The sequence below is a fragment of the Silene latifolia genome, chromosome Y (genome assembly GCF_048544455.1).
Source record: "Silene latifolia isolate original U9 population chromosome Y, ASM4854445v1, whole genome shotgun sequence".
Classification (NCBI taxonomy): domain Eukaryota; kingdom Viridiplantae; phylum Streptophyta; class Magnoliopsida; order Caryophyllales; family Caryophyllaceae; genus Silene; species Silene latifolia.
In genome coordinates, this window is record NC_133538.1 from 390,315,765 (window position 1) to 390,340,341 (window position 24,577).

Genomic DNA, 24,577 nt, shown 5'->3' on the forward strand with positions numbered 1-24,577 from the left:
CTTGAGGTGGCTGAGATTAACACTCAAAATATCTACCATATGTTCAAGGCAGCAAACACACGGTTCTTTCGGGTTTTTAACCCATATGACATTTTACAATTCTAAAAAAGAAAACAACACTCTAGACATCATATGTCAAAAATTCAATCAAGAAGACGAGAACGAAAAAGTTGGAAATTGTTTCAAACAATTCCAACAAAAAATGAGGAAAAAGGAACCACTGCCTTCATGCATATATGTAGTCTCTTTAAATTAATTTGTATTGAAAAATTGATATTTACGATGGTTCATGTGGCACAGCTCTTCTTGAATGGACAAAAGTCAATTGTCGCAACAATTCGCATTTTAAATTGCTAACGAGGTTACACTACATTTTCATGACAATCCTAAATGAAACTATTACAAAACAACGACCCTAATTGAATTGAAGAGCCATATTTGCCACCATGGCACATTTCGAAAAAGACGATCAATATCCTTGCTTAATTGCTTGTAGTCGGACTTCCACAAGCTCACACTTCCACATCTACTTAAAATATCTACAAAGCAACCATGTAAATGAAAACATCAGGCTATAATTTAAGAGATTTCAAAAAGAAAAAAAATGAGAATGGGAAAAAAAAATAAAAAGTTTATACCATCCTATTAATTTCTTGCCATCGTAAAAAGTTGTCTGCCACTGTCTTTCTATAGCACGCGAAAACCTGCGTATCGATAACAATGTTATAAATATTGTACTAATAATTAAAAATACCAAAACTAGACTTCTATTGCCAACTTTCCAGGACTAGACTTCTTGATGACTACACAAGTAAACAAAAATTGTAGCTACTAGTATATTTGAAGAATACACAATGTAGCACAACACAAAACTAGAAACGTACCTAGTAGATAATTAAACGTAAGTAGAACTCGTTAAAACGTATCTATTGGGTATAGAGCCCCTTAAATGTATAGAACCACTGAGAATTGGATCTCACAGTATACCCCACTAAAAATAGATGTTGTCACATCTTTTTGGTGAATTTTTATTCTTAGCAACTATCTCGCATAACTCATTTCGTTGAGAAACCAACCGACACTACCAATAACGACAACAACCTACGTTTAGATGCAGCAAGCAACAATCAATTATGAAGAAGACTAAAAACGTATCTAGTAATAAATTAAACGTAACTATAACCCGTTAAAATGTACCTAGTGGCTACAGAGCCCTACCTTGAGTGTATATCTCAAGGTATACCACTAAATATAGATGCTGCCACATCTTTTTGTTGAATTTTTATTCATAGCAACTATCTCAGATAATTCATTTCTTTGAGTAACCAACCAACACTACCAATAACAACAACAATCTACGTTCAGAGGCAGTAAGCAACAATCAATTATAAACAAGACTATAAACGTACCTAATAGTAAACTAAACGTAACTAGAGCCCGTTAAAATGTACCTATTGGCTAAGCAATCAATTATAAAACTAATATAACTTCACAATAGACAGGGAAAATTAAACAATTCAGCTAAAATTAAGTAAACTTATTGGTAGTGAATAAGCGAAAACAACATGTAAAGAGGAAAACATAGTAAATATACGAAAAATGGAAGTATAAATTAAATGCTAAGCAATTGATGAAACTAAATTCGCAAACAACGCAATTTCCAGGAGAACAACACAAAAACTGAAGAAATAATAAACATGACGGATAAGAGCAAAAACATCGACTATCAGAGTACTTTAACTGGAAAGAAAAGTATATGCAATCAGGAAAACAACAGTGAATACATAAATAAATTAAATGTATAAATTAAACAAACCGAGACGGAAAACTAATTAATCACGAAAATGAGAATATTACCTGATTAAGAAAACCTCAAAAGGAAAAAAAAAAAATTGATCCTGCAAGAGTGATTTAAAGCATGCGGAAGAAGTTAAAGAGATATTTAAGATCAAAATCATAAAATTGGACAAATTCGAGCAACACAATTAAGAATAAAGCTCAGACAAACACGATTACTTACAAAAATGAAAGAGATTGTTCGATTAAGGAAGCTAATATGAAAAAATTACGGATGATTGAGCGTGTTCGTCGCCGTCTGCGATCTATTATCTGGAATTTTGACAAGAAAATTGAATTGGGGGAAATATGGTAGAGAGAGATAGTGTGCTGGACAAATGAGAGGAGAGAGAAAGTAATATGAACAAAGTGATGTTTTATACGTAGAAGGTAGTTGTATATGTGTGCATAATCTCGGGCGTTGGATTTTTTAAATCCATGGTTGTAAATCGTTTCACCGCTTCACCGAAATGTGCTGTTCACCGGATATATATATATATATATATATATATATATATATATATATAGAGAGAGAGAGAGAGTCAAGATCCGGTGAGAACGATCACTCGGTGAGAACGGTGAGAACGCACTGCCACAATTACTAGTAACAATACGGAGTATCAACAAACACTTCCCCAACTTAATTTCCTTAACCTCATCCACCATCACCAGTAGACATTCCGATCAGCCACCACCACGACCAACCGCCGGCGACAACCACCACGAAGACGTCGGCGACCACCACCACAACCGAACACCGATGACCTCCGCGACCACCAGGCGGACATTTCCTTCCCGACACAACTTCTTCTCACATTCTCTTCTCTTTCTCTTCTCTATATCTACTCCGGCCATCATTCTTTTCACAGTCGAAATCAATTAACCGAACCTCTGTCTTCCCCAATCTCATCTCCGGCAATGAAATCAGATAAACAATCGTTAAATTGTCCGAGAGCTTTTCGGCTTGGTGTTCGGCGCTGTACGCCATCTTCGACAACCACAACACCTTCTTCTTTAATCCTTTGTTCGTCGGAGATGCGGCGCTGAAGAATCGACGGAGTCACGCATAACAAAGCAGGTAGTAGTACAAGCCGACATTTCAGCTTGAGCATTATCCACATGATTAATATTCTCACCTTCATTGGATAAGGGACAGTGTTGCTATTGGTAGTTGATGGGATGAATCAATCCCATTAATTTAATGAAGTTGATTACTTGTTTGAAGAATCTGATTAATTTAGTTTTTTAGTAAGCAAGAATTGATTAAATTAGTGAAGTTGCAAAATGAGGTTAAAGTTGGAAAGTTAAATGATTAAAGTGGTACTGGTAAGAGATGGAGATTAGAAGTCGGTAGTTGCGGGGTTAAATTTTGACTATTATTTTTATTTGAAACATTAAAAAAGCTAAGTATTTGATACTTTAATTATCAAATACATTAAATATATCTTGTAGACGGTGTACCTATAGTAGAAAAAAGTGTACCTACATTTTCAAAAGGTGGAAATGAAGTAAAAAAGTGTACCTACTATAAAAAAAAGTGTATATAAAATTCGAGTGAAAAGTGTACCTATGATGGTCAAAAGTGTATCTGAGATTTGGTAAAAAAAAAAAAAAAGTGTACCTACATTTTTAAAAAGTGTATATATAGAATTCAAGTAAAAAAGTGTACCTACGATAAAAAAAAGTGTATATAAAATTCGAGTAAAAAGTATACCTACGATAGTCAAAAGTGTATCTGAGATTTGGTAAAAAAAAAAAGTGTACCTAGTATATATATTCTAATTTATCAAGTGCGTTCTCACCGAAACGATCGTTCACCATGGATCCTATATATATATATATATATATATATATATATATATATATATATATATATATATATATATATATATATATATATATATATGATAAGATCAGATCAGTGAGTCAAATATGCTTACATTTGGTCCCACAGTTCTCCTTAGAGCCCTTGGATGAGGGAAAAGGATGGTTTGAGATTAGAAGGTAAAAATGATCATTATTAACCTAATTAGCACTCTATCTCTCTACTCAACCTAATCAATTACTAACCAACCTAATCAATCTCTAATTTATTATATATAGTTTTCCTTCAACTGTTTCTCTCTCTATCTCTCATAATTTCATACCTCCTCTCCTCTCTCTAAAACTTAAAAACCCAAAAATATTTACACTCACCACCACCGAAAATATTTAAAAACCCAAAAATATTTCATACCTCCTCTCTTCTTCCTCACCACCACCGAAACCCACACCCACCTCCTCACGGCGCCTCCCCCCACCACTCACCCCAACCGCCCACCCCCACCCCAGATCTGCCACCACCCCGCCACTTACGACCCACACCCTCACCCCTCACCGAAACCACCACACACCCACCCACCCCAACCTCCTCACGGCCTCTCCCCCACCCCTTCCCCAGATCCGCCACCTCCCCATTATCACCACTCCCTCACCCTAACGCACACCACAACAATCATTCACCTTCCTTCGTCGTCGTCCTTTGCTTGTATCGTTCCTGTAATCGATTTTTTTTTTCCCGTTGGTGAGGGTGGTGTTGTTGGAGAACTCGGATCTAGTTTCAGTTTTGTTTTTCTTTTTTGTATTTTTTTGTTTTCGTTGTTTTCGTTGGTGTTTATATGGTTGTTGTGGGTGAAGTCGGTTTTCAGATCTCGTTTAACTTTTTTTTTTTCTTTATTGGCTCGTTTTTTTGTCGGTGATGTCGTTGGTGTTGTGGGTTAACTCGTTTTTTTCAGATCTCGCTTGAATTTTAGATCCCACATTTTTTTCTTTATGGTTCTTTTCTTATTGCTGATGTTGATTTGAATTTTTATTTTTATTTGTCTTTTTATTTCTTTAAAACTTGGGTTCTTTTTTGGTTGTCTTAAAAAAGAGATGGTTCTTTTTATTTTAATTCTCTTAAAATATGGTTCTTTTTATTTCTCTTAAAAACGAGTAATTCTTAGATCTAATAAATAGATCTAAGGTTATTTGTTGATTTTCATCTTAGATGTGCATTTTTTTCTCCTAGAATTACTCTTTTTCCTGCTAGAATTACTCTTTTTTTCGTTGAAATTACACTTTTTTTCCTACTAGAATTACAATTACTTTTTTTTTTTTTTTTTTGCTACAATTACTCTTTTTTCTTCTAGAATTACTGTCTTTTTGGTTGGAATTACACTTTTTTTCATCTTAAAATTACACTTTTTTTCTACTAGAATTACAATTACACTTTTTTTCGCTATAATTACACTTTTTGGCTAGAATTACACTTTTTTCTGCTAGAATAACACTTTTTTCGACTAAAATTACACTTTTTCTGCTAAAATTACATTTTTTTTGTTAGAATTACACTTTTTTCTGTTAAAATCACACTTTCCTCCATTAAAATAATACTTTTTTCTGTTAAAATTATACTTTTTTTTGCTACAATAACACTTTTCTCGGCTAAAATTACACTTTTAGTTGTTAGAATTACACTTTTTTCTGTTAAAATTACACTTTTTTTTTTCTAGAATAACACTTTTTTCGGCTAAAATTACACTTTTTGTTGTTAGAATTACACTTTTTTCTGTTAAAATTATACTTTTTTTGCTAGAATAACACTTTTTTCGGCTAAAATTACACTTTTTGTTGTTAGAATTACACTTTTTGTTGTTATAATTACACTATTTTCTGTTAGAATTACACTTAGCTCTATTGGACTAATGTTATACTCTCAATGGACTTGGTCATATTCTCATATTCTCATTGGACTAATGTTACACTCTCAATGGCCTAAAATTACATTCTCAGTGGACTGAAATTATACTTTTCTGGACTAAAATTACACTTTTCTGGACTAAAATTATATTCTCCTTGACTAAAAATAACAATCTCATTGGACTGAAATTACACTTATCTGGACTAAAATAACACTTTTTGTCATTAAAATAACACTCGTAAAATGCTAAATTACAATAACTTGTGATAAAATTACAAAAATTCAAAATATTATTCGTTAAAATCACTCGGAAAAAATTGAAGTTAAACTTGTAAAACGCTAAATTCTCGAAAATATTCCTTAAAATTACACTTTTTGTTGTTAGAATTACACTCGTAAAATCCTAAATTGTCGAAAACTTGTCTCGAAAAAAAAACGAAAAAAACGAAACAGTCGAAAACTTGTCTTGAAAAAAAAAAACGAAAAAACCGAAACAGGAAAAATGTTAACAAAATTTTCATAAACTTTGAAGTATAAGACAAAATATGGTGTTAATTGTGTATGATAATGAATTAGTGAATGTATTATTAAAACTAGAGAGAGAAGTGAATTAATTAGTGTTAAGTGTGTTTTTTGCTTTCAATCTCAACCTTCCACCATGCATGATCCAAGGGTTGTGGGAGGGACTTATGGACTAAAAAAAAAAAGGGACTTAGAAGAACTTTGCTATATATATATATATATATATATATATATATATATATATATATATATATATATATATATATATATATATATATAGGAATGGGATCATGTGAGTATTACTTATATATTTGAGGATTGAGGATTAATACTATGATAGGTATTTAGGATGAAAATAAGCAAGGGCAAATTTAAAATTGAACACCTGCCTATATAAACCACTTTTTACACCCAAAACCGTTATTTCCTCCTTTTTCTTCTTCTCCCTTCAACTTCTCTCTCTACTGTAACTTCTTCCTCCATTGTTGAGCTGGAAAACCCTAGAATTTAGGCGTCATCTCCGTTTTTCGTCCTCATTCTTCACAATTATCATATTATTCCAATTAGTTCGTTTGCTCAGGTACGTAATTGCCGTTTTTCGTCCCTAAGTTTCGAATTCGTTGTAACATTACTCTGTTTGTTCTTCTTTCGTTTGAATAATTTGAATTTCATCTTGCTTTTGTTTGTTATTTTCAATTTAATTTTGTGTTTCCTAAAATTCGGTACGTTTTTGTTTTATTTCCAGGTTTTGCTGCTCATTCTTCACAATTATCATATTATTCCAATTATTTCCTTTATTCAGGTACGTAATTGCCGTTTTTCGTCCCTATGTTTCGCCTTCGTTGTTATCTTATTCTGTTTGTTCTTCTTTTCGTTTATATGCTTTGAATTTCATTTTGATTTATTTGTAATTTTCAATTTACTTTTGTGCTTCCTAAAATTCTGTACGTTTTTGTTTGATTTCCAGGTTTTCCTGCTCAAAATCTCTGCATATTCAATAATCATTGCGATGTCTGGTATGTTATTCTTCTTAATTTTGTACTTTCAGCGTATTCTCGAATCTCTGCGTATTCTCTCTTTATTTTGTACTTTCAGCTTTCAATCACATGTTCGTTATAGTTTTGGTACATATTTTTTGTTCATTGACGTTCTTTTTTTTTCTCAATATGTGATATTGTTTTCTACACCCGGTGATATTGTTTATGTTGATATGTACCATTGTATATTCACCTTTATGATATTGTTTTTCAACTTCATGTGTGATATTGTTCCATAGTACGTGATATTGTTTTCCTGGACATGTGATATTGTTCAGCCACCTGTGTGATATTGTTCCTGCAACATTCCTTGTGATATCGTTTTCCATCTTCATGTGTGATATTTTTCCCAAACAACGTGATATTGTTTTCCTGGATATGTGATATTGTTCAGCCACTTGTGTGATTTTGATTTCGTCCATATCTTTTAAGCCTTTTTCTTGTTATTTTACATTTAACTTTTCTTGCCAGATCCTACAAGTAATGTAACTTCTTCTTCCTGTAATGATCTTCATGTCTCTGCTATTACCTCTAAATATAGTAATGATATTGTTGAGTCTTCAATTACTTCTACTATTCTGATTGAACCACCTAATGCATCTAGTTCTACTCCACATGTTGAACAACATTCTGTTCCTTCTCGTGTGCATCAACTACTTTTGGACTCCACACCTGGTGGTAGTAAATTGTGGACAAGGAATGTTGCACCTGAGTTTAAACCTTATATTGGCCAGTTGTTTGGGACGTTGGAAGAAGTTATTAGTTTTTAGGATGTGTATGCAGAAGCATGTGATTTTGAACCTAGGAAGTCTTCTAAAAAAAGGTCTGTTTCTGGTGATGTGAAGTATAAATTTGTTGTTTGCAACCGTGAAGGTTTTAGAGATCGTAAGAGGAAGGCTACTGTTTTAGATAGTGGAAAGGAGCAGGCAACTCCCAGGCCTTTTGATATCAGGAACACTAAATTAACTAGGATTGGTTGTACTGCTATGATTGAGTTTCGCTATAATGGGGATGGTTATGTTGTTTTTCAGTTTCGTGAGTGGCATAATCACCGTCTTTGTTCACTTAGAAATCAACAGTTTCAAAAAAACACAGGCACCTCCATCTTTACCATAAAAAGACAATTATTGATCATTCAAGGGTTAATCAAGGGCCAACAAGGGCATTTAGAAATGTCAAGGAATATGTAGATGGCTATGAGAATGTTGGAGCTCAACTAGTTGATTTTAAGAATTTTGGAAGGGATATCAAATGTTTCATAGGAGACCAGGATGCTCAACTATTTGTTAACTATTTTGAGGATAAACGTGATACCACTGAAGGTTTTTACTTTGCTTATGAGGTGGATTCTGATAAATGCTTGGTTCGTGCGTTTTGGTGTGATGTAGAGTCTCATAGAAACTATGCTTTGTTTGGTGATTACATCACTTACGATCCAACTTACAGTACGAATAAGTATTGTATGCTTTTCACTCCTTTTATCGCGGCGTAGACCACCACAAAAGGTCAATTACTTTTGCTTCTGCCTTGCTATTTCATGAGGATGAAGATTCGTTCACGTGGGTCTTTCAAAAGTTCCTTGATGCTATGGGACAAATGAGAGCCACACCGTATAATAACCGATCGGTGTCTTTGGAATAAAGCTGGGTTTGCGTCTTTGTCTTCAAACATGCTAAGCGCAGATATTGCATGTGGCATATCATGCAAAAGTTTACTTGATAAGGTTGGGCTGCAATTTCGAGAGAGACCGATTTTGTCGGCCGTTTGAATGCTATTGTTTGGGATCTTTGAGTTAGAACCTCTTGAATTTGAAGAAAAGTGGTGTCAGTTGGTCAATGAGCATAATCTTGACGGTAATTTCTGGTTGTCAACCATGTTTAGAAAAAGGAGGAAATGGATCCCAGCTTATTTTCGTGATGTTCCTATGGGTTGTCTATTACGAACAACTCAACGTTCTGAGAGTCAGAATAATTTTTTCAAGCGTTTTGAAAATGCACATGGTACACTTGTTGAATTCTTGATGCGGTTTCAAAGTGCCATTGATGTACAAAATGAATACTCAAAAACAACTTGATAGAGACGATGATTGTACTCTTCCACAATTAGCGACTTCTCTTAAGTTGGAAGCTCATGCTTCCAAGGTTTATACAAATGCTTGCTTTCTCGATTTTCAAGTAGAAGCTTCCGCTTCTATTTGTTCCCTTAGTGTTGGTGGCTTCACACCACCTGCAAAACATGTTGAATTAATTGGTATTGCTTGATGCCGAACGCAGAAGACCTACCAAGTCGTCTACAATTCTCTAACGAATGACGCTGAATGTTCTTGCAAGTTGTTCAACAGGAAGGGTATTATTTGTAGACACATTATCTGGCTTTACTCTGGAAAACAAGTCCACACTTTGCTCGATAAATACATTCTTATGCGGTGGACCAAGAATGCACATAAGATGCCTCTTTATGGTCCACATGGTGAGTTAATTGAGGATTTTGACGCCACTGATTTACGAAAGATGGAAATGTGCAAGTTATGGTCAGAGTTCTACGCGACCATAAGTGTGCTCAAGAATGTGTCTACGAAGGACATCATTGATCTTGTTGACACACTTAAATAATTCAGGGTGAAACTCAATCCGCAATCAGAGTCAATGACCAAAGAGCAGGAGTTGGAGATGCTTCTTGGGTGCAGTTCCTCAACTGAGGTGAAGATTCTACCACCTCGTCAGGCAAAGAACAAGGGTAGCGGGAAGAGAATGATCTCCAAAAAGCAACAATGCATAGCTAAAGCGGAGAAGCCTAAAAGGCTTTGTCGTAATTGCAAACAAATGGCTCACTATGATAAACGTAACTGTCCTAATGCTTTTGTACCTGATGCCGACAATAAGGTATGTTCACCATGAACAGTCTATGTATGAAACTTTTTATCTATGCTGTATGGTCACGAGTCAGAAACAATACCACATGTTATTTAAAATAATATCACATCTTATACTAAACAGTATCACTATTTGACGATACCAGAATGTGATATTATTTGAGGATAACAGAATGGGTCAACACATCTGTCTCAACTTTCTTTTATATTTTCCTGGTAATCTTAGAAACAATACCACACCTTATTAGAAATAATATCACACTTTTGTAGTACACAGTATCACTGCTTGAGGATAACAGAATTTGATATTGTTTGTAATTGTTCTGAGATAGAAACAATATTACACTTCATTTGAAATAATATCACTCCTTATATAAAATAATATCATTGTTTCACCTTTTTGTATTTTCAGGGTAGTTCAGATGAGGATGACGCTGATGATGGTTGATCGGTCGAAGGAGTTTTTGTTGATGGCGCTCATTAATTATAGCAGCAACAAATAGACGACATTCTTTATGACTAGTATATTAATATAGACCACAACATTCATTAAAGTATAGATTATACTTTATTTTATATAGAAAATACTCGTACTCGGAGAATATTTGATTATTTTATTTTTCTCAGTTGTCTTGTTTTTGTATTTTGTGATACTGAGAAACAATATCACACCTTATATTTATATATTTCACATCTTACTCTAAACAATATCACTATATCAGGACTACTATATATGCCTTTTGCTTTAAGATTTTCACATCTTGTGTTTTGTGTGTTGTCAAAATATGGCAGTTCATAATATGCTTCTGCAGTTTTCTAACACAATATCAACTTGTGTACACAACAATATCACAACATAAGACAAGCAAACTAAGGGCATAAAAAAAATGAGAAACCCTAGAGAAGAGTCGTCTTCTACCTTCGTCTAGGGCATACTTTTTTCCACTAATTCTTTGCATATGGCACGTAATTCTTCCTGAAAAACAAAACAAAAACATTCTAGTAGGTTTATAACAATGCAAACAAGAGGCAGGAGTAGTGGTTATCAAGGGAACAAACTGAAGAAAGGCCCATCTGAGGAGGACGTTGTAAGGACCAAATCCATGCAGGAAGTCAATGGCATCCCTGGATTGCCATTCAATGATGAGGATGGGATTGAAAATGAGAACTTATGGATTACTAAACGTAAGAAAAAGGGGAAGCAGGTGGATGAGGATGAGTTTAATGGGGAACTCATTCAGTTTTCAGCAGAGGACACTAAGGAGGAAGTTGAGTATTGGAATCAGGCCGTATATTGTTTTGTATTGGGAGCAAATCCTCCTTGGGAGGTGCTTCATGGATATATACATAGAATATGGGCGAAATATGGTATAGACAAAGTATCTTTCCTCCCTAATGGTGTTTTCTTAGTCAGATTCAAGACAAACAAGGATAAGGATGCTGTATTGCAGGCAGGTTATCATATGTTTGACAATAAACCTTTAATTGTTAGATCTTGGACAGAGGAATCAGAGATTACAAAGGAGGAGGTGAAAGTAGTCCCTGCTTGGATCAGAATCTGTGACTTGCCTCTACGATTCTGGGGTAAATGCCTCCCTAGAATAGCAGGACTTGTAGGGAAATTCGTGAAAGCAGACCAGGCAACAGCGGAGAAGACAAGATTGGGATTTGCTAGAGTAATGATTGAACTCAATGTGGGTGCTAAGTTTCCCAAGGTTATGAAATTTCTTGATGAGAAAGGTTCAGTGATCACTCTAGATATCGAGTATGAATGGAAACCAATCATTTGTGATAAATGTAAAGGAATTGGGCATGATGGTGGACACTGTAAGAAAATTGAGCAAGGAGCCAAGAAGAAACCTGTAACACAAAAAATTTGGAAACCAGTTATCAAATTTGCAGAGGCCAGTACTGTGACAGTGCCAGTGACTGATACACAGACAGAAGCTGATGCACAGGTGGATCAACTAGGAACAAAACAAGGCCAGGAATTAACAGAAACACCTGTAGTTGAACTCATTACTCCTATTAAATAGAAAGATCAGGAGAATCAGCAGGTGATGGGTACTGAATGTACACCCCCACAAAGTTCAAATGGAATGAATTATTTGAAGGCATTAGGTGCCTCAGTAACCCCAAAAGTTGGGATTGGAATAGGTAACCCTGATCCAAAGCCTAATCATGAATAATATAGGTTTTTGGAATGTTAGGGGTCTCAATAGTGTACATAAACAGAAAGAAGTTAAGTGGTTTATATTTAATAAAGGGATAGGTCTTTTTGGCCTACTGGAAACCAAAATAAATGCAAATAATGTCTTCAACATAGCATCTCATATGTTGGATGGCTGGAGTGTTACTATAAATAGTAGGTATCATAAAGGTGGGAGAGTGTGGATTTTGTGGCAACCAGGATTGTTTGATGTGCAGATCTTGCAGTATGATGCACAATTTATCCACACAAAGGTTCCGTCCAGGATTACTCAGAAGATTTTTTACCTTACTATGATTTATGCCTTCAATGAAGGGAATGATAGGGTACATCTGTGGACTAAACTGGAAGAATTTGCACAACAGTGTAATGGACCATGGGCCTTAGCTGGTGATTTTAATACAGTGTTATGCCCTGATGAGAGATTGGGGGGAATACTAAAGAAGCTGACATGGATGATTTCATTAGGTGTATGGAAATTTGTGGTATGACTGATATTGCAGCTACAGGTGCCTTATACACATGGAATAATAAACAGGAAGCTAATACCAGAATTTACAGTAGATTAGATAGATTTCTCATTAATCAAGAATGGATGAACTGGTTTCCTGATATGATTGCCCACTTTTACCCTGAAGGCATATTTGATCATTGCCCCTGTGTTGTCAGTAACTGTAAGACTGGTACTCCTCAACATGCCAGTTTTAAGTACTTCAATATGTGGGGACAGGCTCCCAATTTTTTGGACAGGGTGAAGGAGGAATGGACAAGGAGTTATGAGGGACATAAAATGTTTGGTATTGTGAAAAAATTGAAGGCTCTAAAACCTGTTCTTAAAGGACTCAATTCAGAATGTTATTCTGATATTGAGAATAGAACTGTCAAGGCAGTTTAAGGATTGGATAAAATTCAGCAGCAGCTTGCCCAAGATCCTGCTAATTCTGAGCTGGTGTCTCAGGAAATTACATTGCTTGCTGAAGTTCGAAGCCTCACTGCTGCAAGGGATAGTTTTCTGAAACAAAAAGCAAAAATACAGTGGATTGAGAATGGAGATCAAAACACTGCACTATTTCATGGAGCTATTAAGAAGAGATATATGGCTAACAAGGTGATCCAAATTGAAGACCAGAATGGCCAACTCTGTCAGGATAGCCAGAGCATTCAGGCAGCCTTTTTGGATTATTATATGAACTTGCTAGGCAGTACTAAACAGACTGAGAAGGTAAGGATTGATATCTTGAACACAGGGAAACTATGCACCCAGGAGCATTGGAGCATTCTCAATAAGCCTGTCACTAATGAGGAGATTAAAAAAGCATTCTTTACAACTCCTATTGACAAATCACCAGGACCTGATGGGTACACCAGTGGCTTCTTCAAGGATGCTTGGGAGATTGTGGGTATGGATATTTGTAGTGCTATTAAAGAGTTCTTTACTACTGGACAGCTGTTAAATCAGCTAAATGCTACAAACATTACCTTGATACCCAAATGTGAAAGACCTACTTCAGTTAACCACTTTAGGCCAATTGCCTGTTGCAACATGATTTACAAGGTAATATCCAAATTACTTTGTAACAGGCTATCCCTTATTCTACCTGAGATTATTCATGAGAACCAAGGAGCTTTTATCAGAGGAAGGTCTATACTTGAGAATATGCTTATTTGCCAGGATATTGTCAAAATGTACAATAGGAAGAGTGCTTCTCCAAGATGTCTTTTCAAGATTGATTTGCAGAAGGCCTATGACTCTGTGGAATGGGACTTTGTGGAGCAGATGTTGCTGGGTTTAAAATTTCCTGAACTCTTTACTCAGCAGATTATGACCTGCATTAAGACAACCACTTTTACCCTAGCACTTAATGGAAATCACTTTAGCTATTTCAAAGGGAAGAGAGGACTTAGGCAAGGGGATCCCATCTCCCCCTTACTCTTCACAATCTGTATGGAGTATTTAACAAGAACAATCAAATATGCCACAGAAAGATGGGACTTTCAGTATCATCCCCTTTGCAAAGATTTACAACTCGACACACCCGATGTTTGCAGATGATCTGCAACATGTTCTGCAAAGGGACAAATTCAGTCAATTATGCTACTTGTTCGAGCTTTCTCCACTTTTTCAAAAGCATCTGGATTGATTATGAATAATGGTAAGTCCGAGGTTTTTTTCAATGGCATGGCAACTGAATCAAGGATGATATCGGCAAAGCTCTGGTTTTATAGAAGGACAAATGCCATTCAGGTATCTGGGATTTCCTATTCAACCAGGGAGAATTTCAAAAAGAGAGTGCAATATTTTAACTGAGAAGATACTGAATAGAATTAGGAGTCTAGGAGCCAGGAAATTATCTTATGCTGGCAGACTGACCCTAATCAATTAAGTTTTGAACACTTTGTACAACTACTGGGCAAATATTTTTATTCTCCCCAAAGGTGTGATAAGAAGAATTGAAGTTGTGTGTAGGAATTTTTTCTGGGATGGATGTGCTGAATACCATAGAGTGCCCCTTGTCAAATGGGACACTATCACTCTCCCAAAAAATGAAGGAGGACTAGGGGTGAAAAATGCTGCAATTTGGAATACTGCTACAGTGGCTAAGCTTGTGGATTAGCTCTATTGTAAAGTTGATAGATTGTGGATTAAATGGGTAAATCAAATTTATCTAAAGCAAGAAGACTGCATGACTATGAACCTACAAACATGTTACTTGGACTTGGAAAAATATTTGTAAAATTAAGGAACTCATGAAGCCTGCTTATGCAGATGGACAATGGATGCCTGATGCTCGGGGATATACTGTAAGTAGGGGTTATGACTGGTTGAGACTTCACCAAGCTAAACCAATCTGGTTTGAGACTGTGTGGTCCAATTGGAATACTCCTAAACACTCACTGATCTCATGGCTTATAAAGAATAACGGATAAATACAAGAGAGAAGCTTTTCAGATTGGATGTAGCAATTCGGCGACGATATCTTTGTGTCTGTGAAGCCGCACCGAGACTCGGGAACACTTGTTCTTTGAGTGTGGGTATAGTAAGCTTATAATGAACCGATAAGGGATTGGAGCAAGCTACAATTTATCGGATGGCGGAGATATACGGATCGGTAGGGTCAACAACACAACAAGGTGTGTATGCTCTTGTGCTGACTGATAGCTACTATCATGTGTGGACGCAGAGAAACAACGCAAGGATTAATGCTGTTCTAGTGAGTCCAAAAAGGGTTGTGCAAATGATTAAAGACAGTGTGAGACATAGGATCAAGGTCAAACGAAATGATCACATGTCAAGTGTTGACATGAATTGGCTGTGTACTCTAGAAAATTGAGTTGTATGGTTTGATCCTTCTGGGAATCGAACCTAAAGTCTTGACTATCATTCTTGTAATTATCATTTATTTTTGATATATATGATACATCTCACATTTTACCAAAAAAAAACAATATCACAACATTTTGAAAACAATATCAACGTAAGACTTAAACTTACATATTCATATTGTGATATTGTTTAGTCATCTGTGTGATATTGTTTAACATATTGTGCGATACTGAGAAGCAATATCAACCTGTGTACACAACAATATCACAACATTCTAAAAACAATATCAACGTGAGATTTAACAATCCATATCCATAGTGATATTTTAAAGTAAACAGTGTGGTATTGTTTTAGCCTGTGTGATATTGAGAAGCAATATCACAAAGAACTATTACACAATATCACACCAAACGTGAAATAATATCACACTTTAGCAACAGTTAGATGACATCCAAAATAGCCATCACTACTTTACCATTATAAAAAGTTACCATTAAATTCCTTTTTGTACTACCATTACATACTCTTTAGTTTAATTACAACTTCGTTCTAACAAATATAGTAGTCCTAATTCCTTCCTCTACCTCTACCGCGGTTCTTCGGATTTGCAACGGTCTTAATCCTACCACGTTTGTATGTTATTGCGGGCTCGTTCCTACGATCTTCACCATCTTTTCCTAATCGGCTCCTCTCAGAAAAGCATATCCATACCAACATCGCTTATTATTTCGACACCTTTGTCCTAATTACTATCTATCTTTTTGTATATACAATTGTAAATTGTTTTTACCTTTTCCTAGGAGATTGCCGAAGAATTGGCAATTATGTGTTAATAATCGGTTTCTTAGTACAATCCTCCTTTGCTGTTTCCGGAACATCTTCTTTATTTGTCTCCTCCACAACAACATCAGCATTCTCTTTTGTTTGAACTTCTACCATTGGTACTTCCTCTTTCTCCTTCCCTTTCGCCTTTTCGTTGTTCTTCCTCTGTTGCTTCAATGTCTTCCATATTTCATCCTTCCCATCTGAAAATTCTTCTACTTTTTCGATCAAAGGTGTTATGTTCTCATTTATGTCAGCTAAAAGCAATGCTGCTGCCATTTCTAGCCAGTAGTATCGCCTATACACTTTTTGGTTCAGGTCGGCTTCAAACATTACACCCTCATATCGAATCATGTGCATCATTAAGAAGTTCCTAGACTCAGTATTGTTCATCTCTGTCTTTTGCCAAGGGAAGTTGATGTTGACAACATCAAATGTTATTATATCATCTGCTCTTTCCACGTTCTTCTTTGCTAAGTAGTCGCTCATGTGCTCCGCCTACAATATTACGGTTCACCATTAGTAATAATTTCACAAACACAGAAATCCATTATTTCAATGTTACTATACACCAATACTTTAAAGAACTATCAATTAATCATACCACCAAATCTGCAACTTTGTGTATTTGTGTGTGCTCCCAGTCGGCGTACTCTGTGTTGTCTAGCACTTCCACTGTCTCGGTTTTGAAATTTATACAAATACAGAAATAATGTTCTTTCCATACCATTGGAATAAAAACCAAATCTGCTTGCAGGTTACAGGGAACTGTGTTTCTTCTAATGAATTCGTCCCATTCTTCGAACATCTTTTCTTTAATCAACTCCCTGTCTCCAGCTCCTTCGGTTTTAATTTCCTGTTTTGAATATATATGTTACAAGTCCTATTTTTGTTTTAAAGAGTGATTATATTTAATCAAACTAAATGGACAGCTTACCATGTGTCGAATCCCAAAAAATATCAAACTTGTTTCACATTTTTCTGTGTGCTCAATATGGTTCAGAATGAGGGACCAACATTCAATCACATTGCTACTGACGTGCTCATTTGGAAGCAACGACAATATATCGTTTCTGACAAGATATTGATCATTACTGAATTTGGCAACCACCTCACTGCTCCAAACATTAACACAAACCAAATTAAAATAGTGCAGACAATATCACACTTCTCTAAAAACAATATCACATCCCTTAAGAAACAGTATCACAAAAAATAGCAGTTATGATAAAATAAAAGTACCATCAAATTTAAATAGTGCAAACAATATCACACTACTCTGAAAATAATATCACACTCTTTAAGAAACAAATATCACGAAACATACTCTAATGGGAAATCGTGGTCGTCCAATAGGCAAGAGTCAAGCACTTGTTTCCTCATGGTCAACATCTTTGCACACAGTGATTTTTTAGCCTTCATAAACCTTGAGACGACCTCCACGTTAGAATCTGCCACACCACAGTTGTATGTGCTCCCAAGGCCATCTGATCTCCCCCTCCTATTGCTTCCCACCACACTGGCAGAACCATCTTCTACCACACCTACAAAAATATTTATTTTTGTTATTTGAATATATAATGATTATATATAATGAAAATAAGTCAGTGTTGAAGAAAATAACCTGTTTTTTTTTGTACAAGAGTTTGAACATTCTTTTTCCCACCTTTCCCTCTCTTTCTTTTGCTTGCTGCTTTCCTCTTTGCTAGTAATTTAGGAAACAATGTCCCTTTGATTGCATTAAGGTTTGTAACTTTTCTCAGGACTTGACTCCTACATTTATTTAAATCGCTCAACACAAGGATTGCTGCAACCTCCCCCCGTACAACTGCCTCTTGTTTTCATCATTCAGTTCACATTTAAAATCTTCACCCACAAAAAACATCATGTGGAACATCATGAATAATCCACAATCCAGGTTCAACTCTTTTGTTTGCCAATCAAAGGTGACATTTGTCAGCACATAGTCCTGTACTTTTGCCCCACTTTCATAACCTTTACTGTTGAGGTAGTGCCCGTAAACAGCTCCCTGTTTATGTTTATAATAAATAACTATCAAATTTCAATCTTTAGCTAACAAAAGCATTATATCCTTAGTTGTTATTTTTCAATATAGTACTTACAGTTAAATGAGCAAGGTGTACATGCTCCTCGTCCTCAAAATGATCATAATCTCGGTTGTCCAAGTAGAATATTTTTTCCCTCTTGGTGTCAATACAGACGCAAATGTAGTGGTCTTCATATAGCAAAGGTATGAACACCTATAGAAATATTTTATAGAAAATAACATTGTCATTCACAGACCATAGCATACAATATCACAAGTAATGAGTGACAATATCCAGAATATATAATACAATATCACAACTAAAATAGCTACCTGATTTAAGAAACAATATCAATACTTACTTATGACAATATCAGATAATTAACTTAACATTATCAGATAATTAACTTAACAGTATCAGAACTAAAAGGACTTTTAAATTCTTACCATATCTGAATTCAAATTCAGTGGCTGTTTATATTGATTTGACCACATATCCCATGTCCTCCATACGTCTTCCTTCAGTCTTGTTAGTTCATCAACATCTTCTTCATCTACAAGTAAGATTTTCTCCATACCACCCTGTTTGTTTATAACAGAATTGATTAGTCGTGTTGACACATTTTTACACGTAATTTAAAACACAAGGAACACATGAGGTTTATGTTTCCCATACCGAGTGGGCAAGGCCATAGAAAATTCTTGTCGGTCTGTTGCTATCTTTTGGCGCCATTTCAAACTGATTGAGCAATATTGCCCATGCCTCAATAACCACTGCTTCTATTTTAGTGTCAGGCAACAAAGACTCAATAACGCTCTTTGGTATGGAATGGTAAATACCAAAGTCACAGACAATGTCTCTGTACCATTTTCCAAAAAAATTAGCATATTAGTTTTTAAATTATTTTTATGTAGTAGATTAATTAATGTCTTACATTCAAAAAATAAACTTACGTCTTCTTAATCGCATGATCTGTAAGGAAGCAATAATCCATGACTTCCTTCCGACGCTTCAAGACAGTCTCAAATAAATGGTCCTGTCGACCATGAAATCGAGACAAGTGCAAAGATCCCCGTCTGGTAAACCACACCCATAGTACACCCCAAATTATGAGGTACCATATCTCGCGATTCGTATTTTGTTCATGTTGTCTGCGTGCAACAAATAGTCATTGATGCTCCACGTTCTCTCTGTTTCCAACTGAACATTTGGAACAACCTCCTTCATATGAGACCCCACACTTTTATCATCATTCTTCTCCCAAGCCTCTTTTCCACTGCCTTCTGTGCATGGGTTCTTAGTATTCAGGTCCTCAACAGTTGGTACATTGTTAACATTTTCCTCAACATCTATTCCAATTCCTTCCTTAACATTTGTTACGTTCTCAACATTTGATGTATTCCCATCCCTTTTTGCAGCCTCCTCATTCATTTCCTAAACCTCTTTTTCAATGCCCTCATTTGGTTTATCTGTGTTAACCTCCTCAACAGTCTTGGTCTCTCCTAAACCAACATTGATTACACCTTCATCAAGCTGTGTCAACACATCTGTCTCCTCATTTATTTTTCCACACACTTTTTCAACGCCTTCTTGATTAAGTGTATCACGATTCAACTCTTTATTGAATTCCACTGCAACGGGACTTCCTACTCCTACACCAATACTGGATATAACATCATTCAATTTTGAATTCATGTCATTATCCAGTCCATCATCTTGGTCTTCATCATCACCACTGTCCAAGTTAGTAACATCATTAATATCATCATCCTGTTGTTTGTCATCACATGCCAAGTCATCATCACTGCTTCAGATCTTTATCTCAGAAATCCACCGTATTTTTTGTTCAATTCCTTGTACTGCACTTTCAACATTTCAGTCCAAACATCAAATGATGGCATCCCTTCTTTTGCTTTCTTCATTTCATATGACCTTGCTATCAACATGTCCATCAAGTTATGATATCCAACCTCTTTCATGAAAGGCAACGTTTGAGTCTCCGTTGTACTGTTTTCAGGATTCTCAACCTCTTCTTCAGCAGCAGTATGTTCTTTAGGATCAACATCTTCCGCACCATCTACCTTCGCACCAGATTGTGTAGATGTAGTTACTTCACCCATTGAACTTTTTGCTTTCATAGTGATCAGTTTTCTCATGTTACGTACATACCTACCTATGAACAATTCATTGTCCCTCTTCATACGTAGATAAATTTCATGAGCACGCTGCCAAATTACAAAATAAATATATTAAACACTAAAATAGACTCTTTGATAATAAGAAGATATGACACAATAATAAGGTTATTTAATATCAACTTTCATAACAATATCACAGCCTACTACAAATAATATCACACTAGTGCAAAAACAATATCATAACAATTTTTAAATCAATATCACAACAATCTGTTATTCAATATCATTTGCTTTTCTAAACTATATCACAATTATCAATTAATAATATCACAATATCATACAATATATCAAACAATATCATATCTAAAATAATTATCAGATAGCAAATGCTTTTATTCAATATCAATATCATAATAATATCACAAAGGACTCAAAACAATATCACACTAGTTCAAAAACAATATCACAATAATATTTTAATATCATAGCTAAAATAATTATCAGTTAGGAATTTATTTCATTAGTGCTTACATCCATTGCCCTTGCTCTGGTTTGTTCATCAGTTTCAACACCACTAGGCAACTTCACCATCATATACCCCTCTTTTATTTCCACTTGACTTCATGATCGGGATGTCCGAGTCGAATATCTCTGGAGCTGCCAAGAATATGGTGTTTTTTAGGGACTTCTTGTTGCTTTGACGGATGGGGTACTCTTGAATCTTTGATATTGGAGCATTCCCCAAAGATCCTGTTTTTTCTCATCATCCACTCTCTTTGACAATTTTTTATCGTCCCAATGTTGGATGAGTGGTAAAGTGTGTTCCAAAACACCGCCCTTGAAATCGAACCTATGCATATATGCTAGCATAATAACTATTACGCATCCACCGACATTGACTTTCCCCTTCTTTGAACACCCTAACACTTCTAACCATTTCCTCAAATACGTATTCACACCAATCAAATTGGCTTATCCTTGTCACATGCTCAACACCTTTACCATTTCAAGTCCAGAGATTTATTTGAAGACGGTGCTAGGAAAATAGACATGTTGTAAATTACAAACATTCTTTTAAATTCATCTCCAAAGATCATTACATTCCATCACCTTTCATGTACATCTTTGACCATAATTGAGTCAAGTATTCTCCAATCCAAACTTTGCCCTCCATGCATTTTTCAGCTTTGTGTCAGTCACAGCAGTGGTGTTTCCCATGTGAGCGACGTTCACTTTCTGACCATGTCGAGGAAGTTGAAATATGTCATGCACATCGTCTTTTGTCAACAGGAAATCAAATTTTTTTGTTTTGAACATGTTGCTTGTGTGATCAAATGCCTTCAGCATCAATTTCAGAATTCCATGTGGAATTTTTGTTAGTTTCAACTCTAACAATCCACCAAAGCCAACATCAGAAACAACCTTCTTTTGTTCTTCATTTAAGTTGGCAATCAACTCAACAAATTTCAGTGGCCTACATTTAGTTTGAAATGGTTGCACCTTCTTCTTTTTGATCTCAGTCGCTCTACCTCTCGCATCCCGTACCACCAATTCGGCATATTTGTTTCTATCGCCTTTGATTTCTTTTTTGATGGTTGGCCCTTTTTTTTGTTGACGGCAAGATGCTCTTCAACTTCATCCTGTAACACCATTTCGTCAGCTTTACTTTTATTTTCATTACCATTTTTTGACCTCTTGCTTGGTTGTTCAACCTCATCATTTTTTGATTTCCTCTTTCTCCTGTATGTTTTTTCGGTTGTTTAGAAGTCATCAAGTCCATTCTCTTTGAATCAATATCACACTTCATTAGAAATAATTTCACACCTTATTCAAAACAACATCACTATTGTATGTCACTTTGGTAATAACTATTTTCAAAGGAGTATACAACAGTATTTACGTAAACACTATCAATAATAGAACTACACAAAATTCATGAAGATTGAGTACCACTAATATTCAGATTCAATATCAGACCATACAAGTAACAGTATTACAAGTTTGTCTTTCTCATTGCCAACACATATATCAATGTTACTCATTGTACTGAATAGAAACTCTCAATTCATGGATCTCATTGTCAAACAAATTCAATTCAAATTATGAAATTGTACTCGTTCACATTTAACCAAACGTTTAACCCTAATTTTCGCGATTCAAACAATTTGCAACCGTTATTTTGACAAATACACAATTTTGAACTTTCAATTTCACAATCGAACAGTGTTCAAACACGAATAATTAAACGGTTTAATATATTAAACAGTTTTTTAACCAGTTTTAACCCTAATTTTTCACAAATAAACAATGTCGAACTTTGAATATCACAAATAAACAATGGAACAGTGTTTAAACATAAATTTCTTCATTGAATAGGTTAAAACCTATTCTTAATTGATAAAAACAATACGAAATACTAATTTTGCACTTCGAACAATGTCGAACCCTAATTTTTCGCAGTCGCACAATATTCAACGCTAATTTAGCATATTTAAAGAGGAAAATATGTAATTTCAACTGTAACAGAAAAACATTCAATTAACAACTACGAAGTTGTACAATTATATGAAAATTATTGGAAATTAACGAAGTTTATCAATAATTTTGATACTTAAACTAACAAATACTCGATTTTAACAATGATTTCACTAAAATTGAAGTCCTCGAGAGAATTAAGACCGAAATTGTACCTGATTTTCAGTCAAAATGCAATTGAATTGAACAATGATTAGTATTTCTTCGTAAATTGTTGTTGATTCGCGTTAATAATCGGGAATTTTAGTGGTTTTTTGAGTTTTTAGAGAGAGAAAGTGAGAAGTCGAAAAAACTGATGCGCGGTTATGAATTTCAAAAGGCGTGCGTTTTTTTGTTACCTTTTTTTTTTAAGTGATATTGTTTAGTTTATTGCGCGATATTGTATCCGTTACTCAATCCTCAAATATTTAGGGGTTCTCACCGGATCCCGACTCTCTCTCTCTCTCTTTCTCTCTCTCTCTCTCTCTCTCTCTCTATATATATATATATATATATATATATATATATATATATATATATATATATATATATATATATATATATATATATATATATATATATATATATATATATATATATATATATATATAATCATCTGGTGAGTCTAGGTATTTTAGGTGAGTCCGTCCTATTAATCTTCACCATCAGATCTAACACAAATCAAGGGCTGAGATTAATCCTATCTCATACTATATAAACCTAAAATTATAACCTAGTAGCCCTATAACTGATTCCCACTTTCTCTCCTTTCTTCTACTCTCTCTCTCTCTAAATGAATTACGGTCTTCAACTTTTTTTTTCGCTGCAGTAACTCAACTTCCCCAAAATTTTAAACCTAATTATAATCACCCATATTTCGTTCTCCTGTAACATAAATTCCTTCAAATTATTCAAACCTAGTGTTAATTTGTAATTCAAGAATCAATCAATTGAACAATTCAATCAAACTCGCGTTTCAGATCATTGGATTGATCGCATACCTAATGTCGATTTACAATTTATGATTTACGATTCAATAAATCAGAGCAGTTTAATTAAACTCTTATTTCGCAAACTTCGATCGCTCTTCTTCAATCGATTTCCAGGTTTGTTCTATTTGCTTTCATAATTCTTATTCAATTATAACAAATCGTTTTTATTATTAAATTTCATTTTCTTTAATTGATGTTCAAGTTAGAATGTCAATTTTATCAATTCAAGCAATTCTTGATTCCATTAGTTTAATCAGTTCAAGTAATTCATGATTCAATCAAATCCAAGATTGAATCAGTTTAGTAATTTAAACAACTTAATCAATCTCTGATTTCAAATCTTTTAATTAAAATTGCATATTTCGATCGCATACCTTCAACTAATGTATAGGTTATTTCTAGATCTAGATCTTGTAGTTGCTTTTAAAATGCTTATACAATTACAGCGATTCGATTTTGTTGACTTTTAATTGATATATGTGTTTGCTTTGTCCTCGTTTTGTTTGATTTTTCAATTTTTAACTATTTATAGCGTTGTTAC

General features: G+C 34.8%; 1 protein-coding gene and 1 long non-coding RNA gene across 2 annotated transcripts; one reads left to right on the forward strand and one right to left on the reverse strand.

Annotated features, from left to right (window-relative positions):
• Nucleotides 1–262: 262 nt before the first annotated feature.
• Nucleotides 263–2,235, reverse strand: LOC141634370 (uncharacterized). The gene is made up of 4 exons (XR_012539097.1): nt 2,021–2,235; nt 1,858–1,898; nt 639–704; nt 263–539 (listed from the first exon to the last, which is right to left on the reverse strand). It is a non-coding gene; the product is annotated as an uncharacterized LOC141634370 (long non-coding RNA).
• A 9,934-nt stretch (nt 2,236–12,169) lies between these two features.
• On the forward strand, nt 12,170–12,688 carry LOC141632064 (uncharacterized). Its single transcript, XM_074444649.1, has one exon. The coding sequence runs from the start codon at nt 12,170–12,172 to the stop codon at nt 12,686–12,688; it is 519 nt and encodes a 172-aa protein (XP_074300750.1).
• The last annotated feature ends 11,889 nt before the right edge of the window (nt 12,689–24,577 follow it).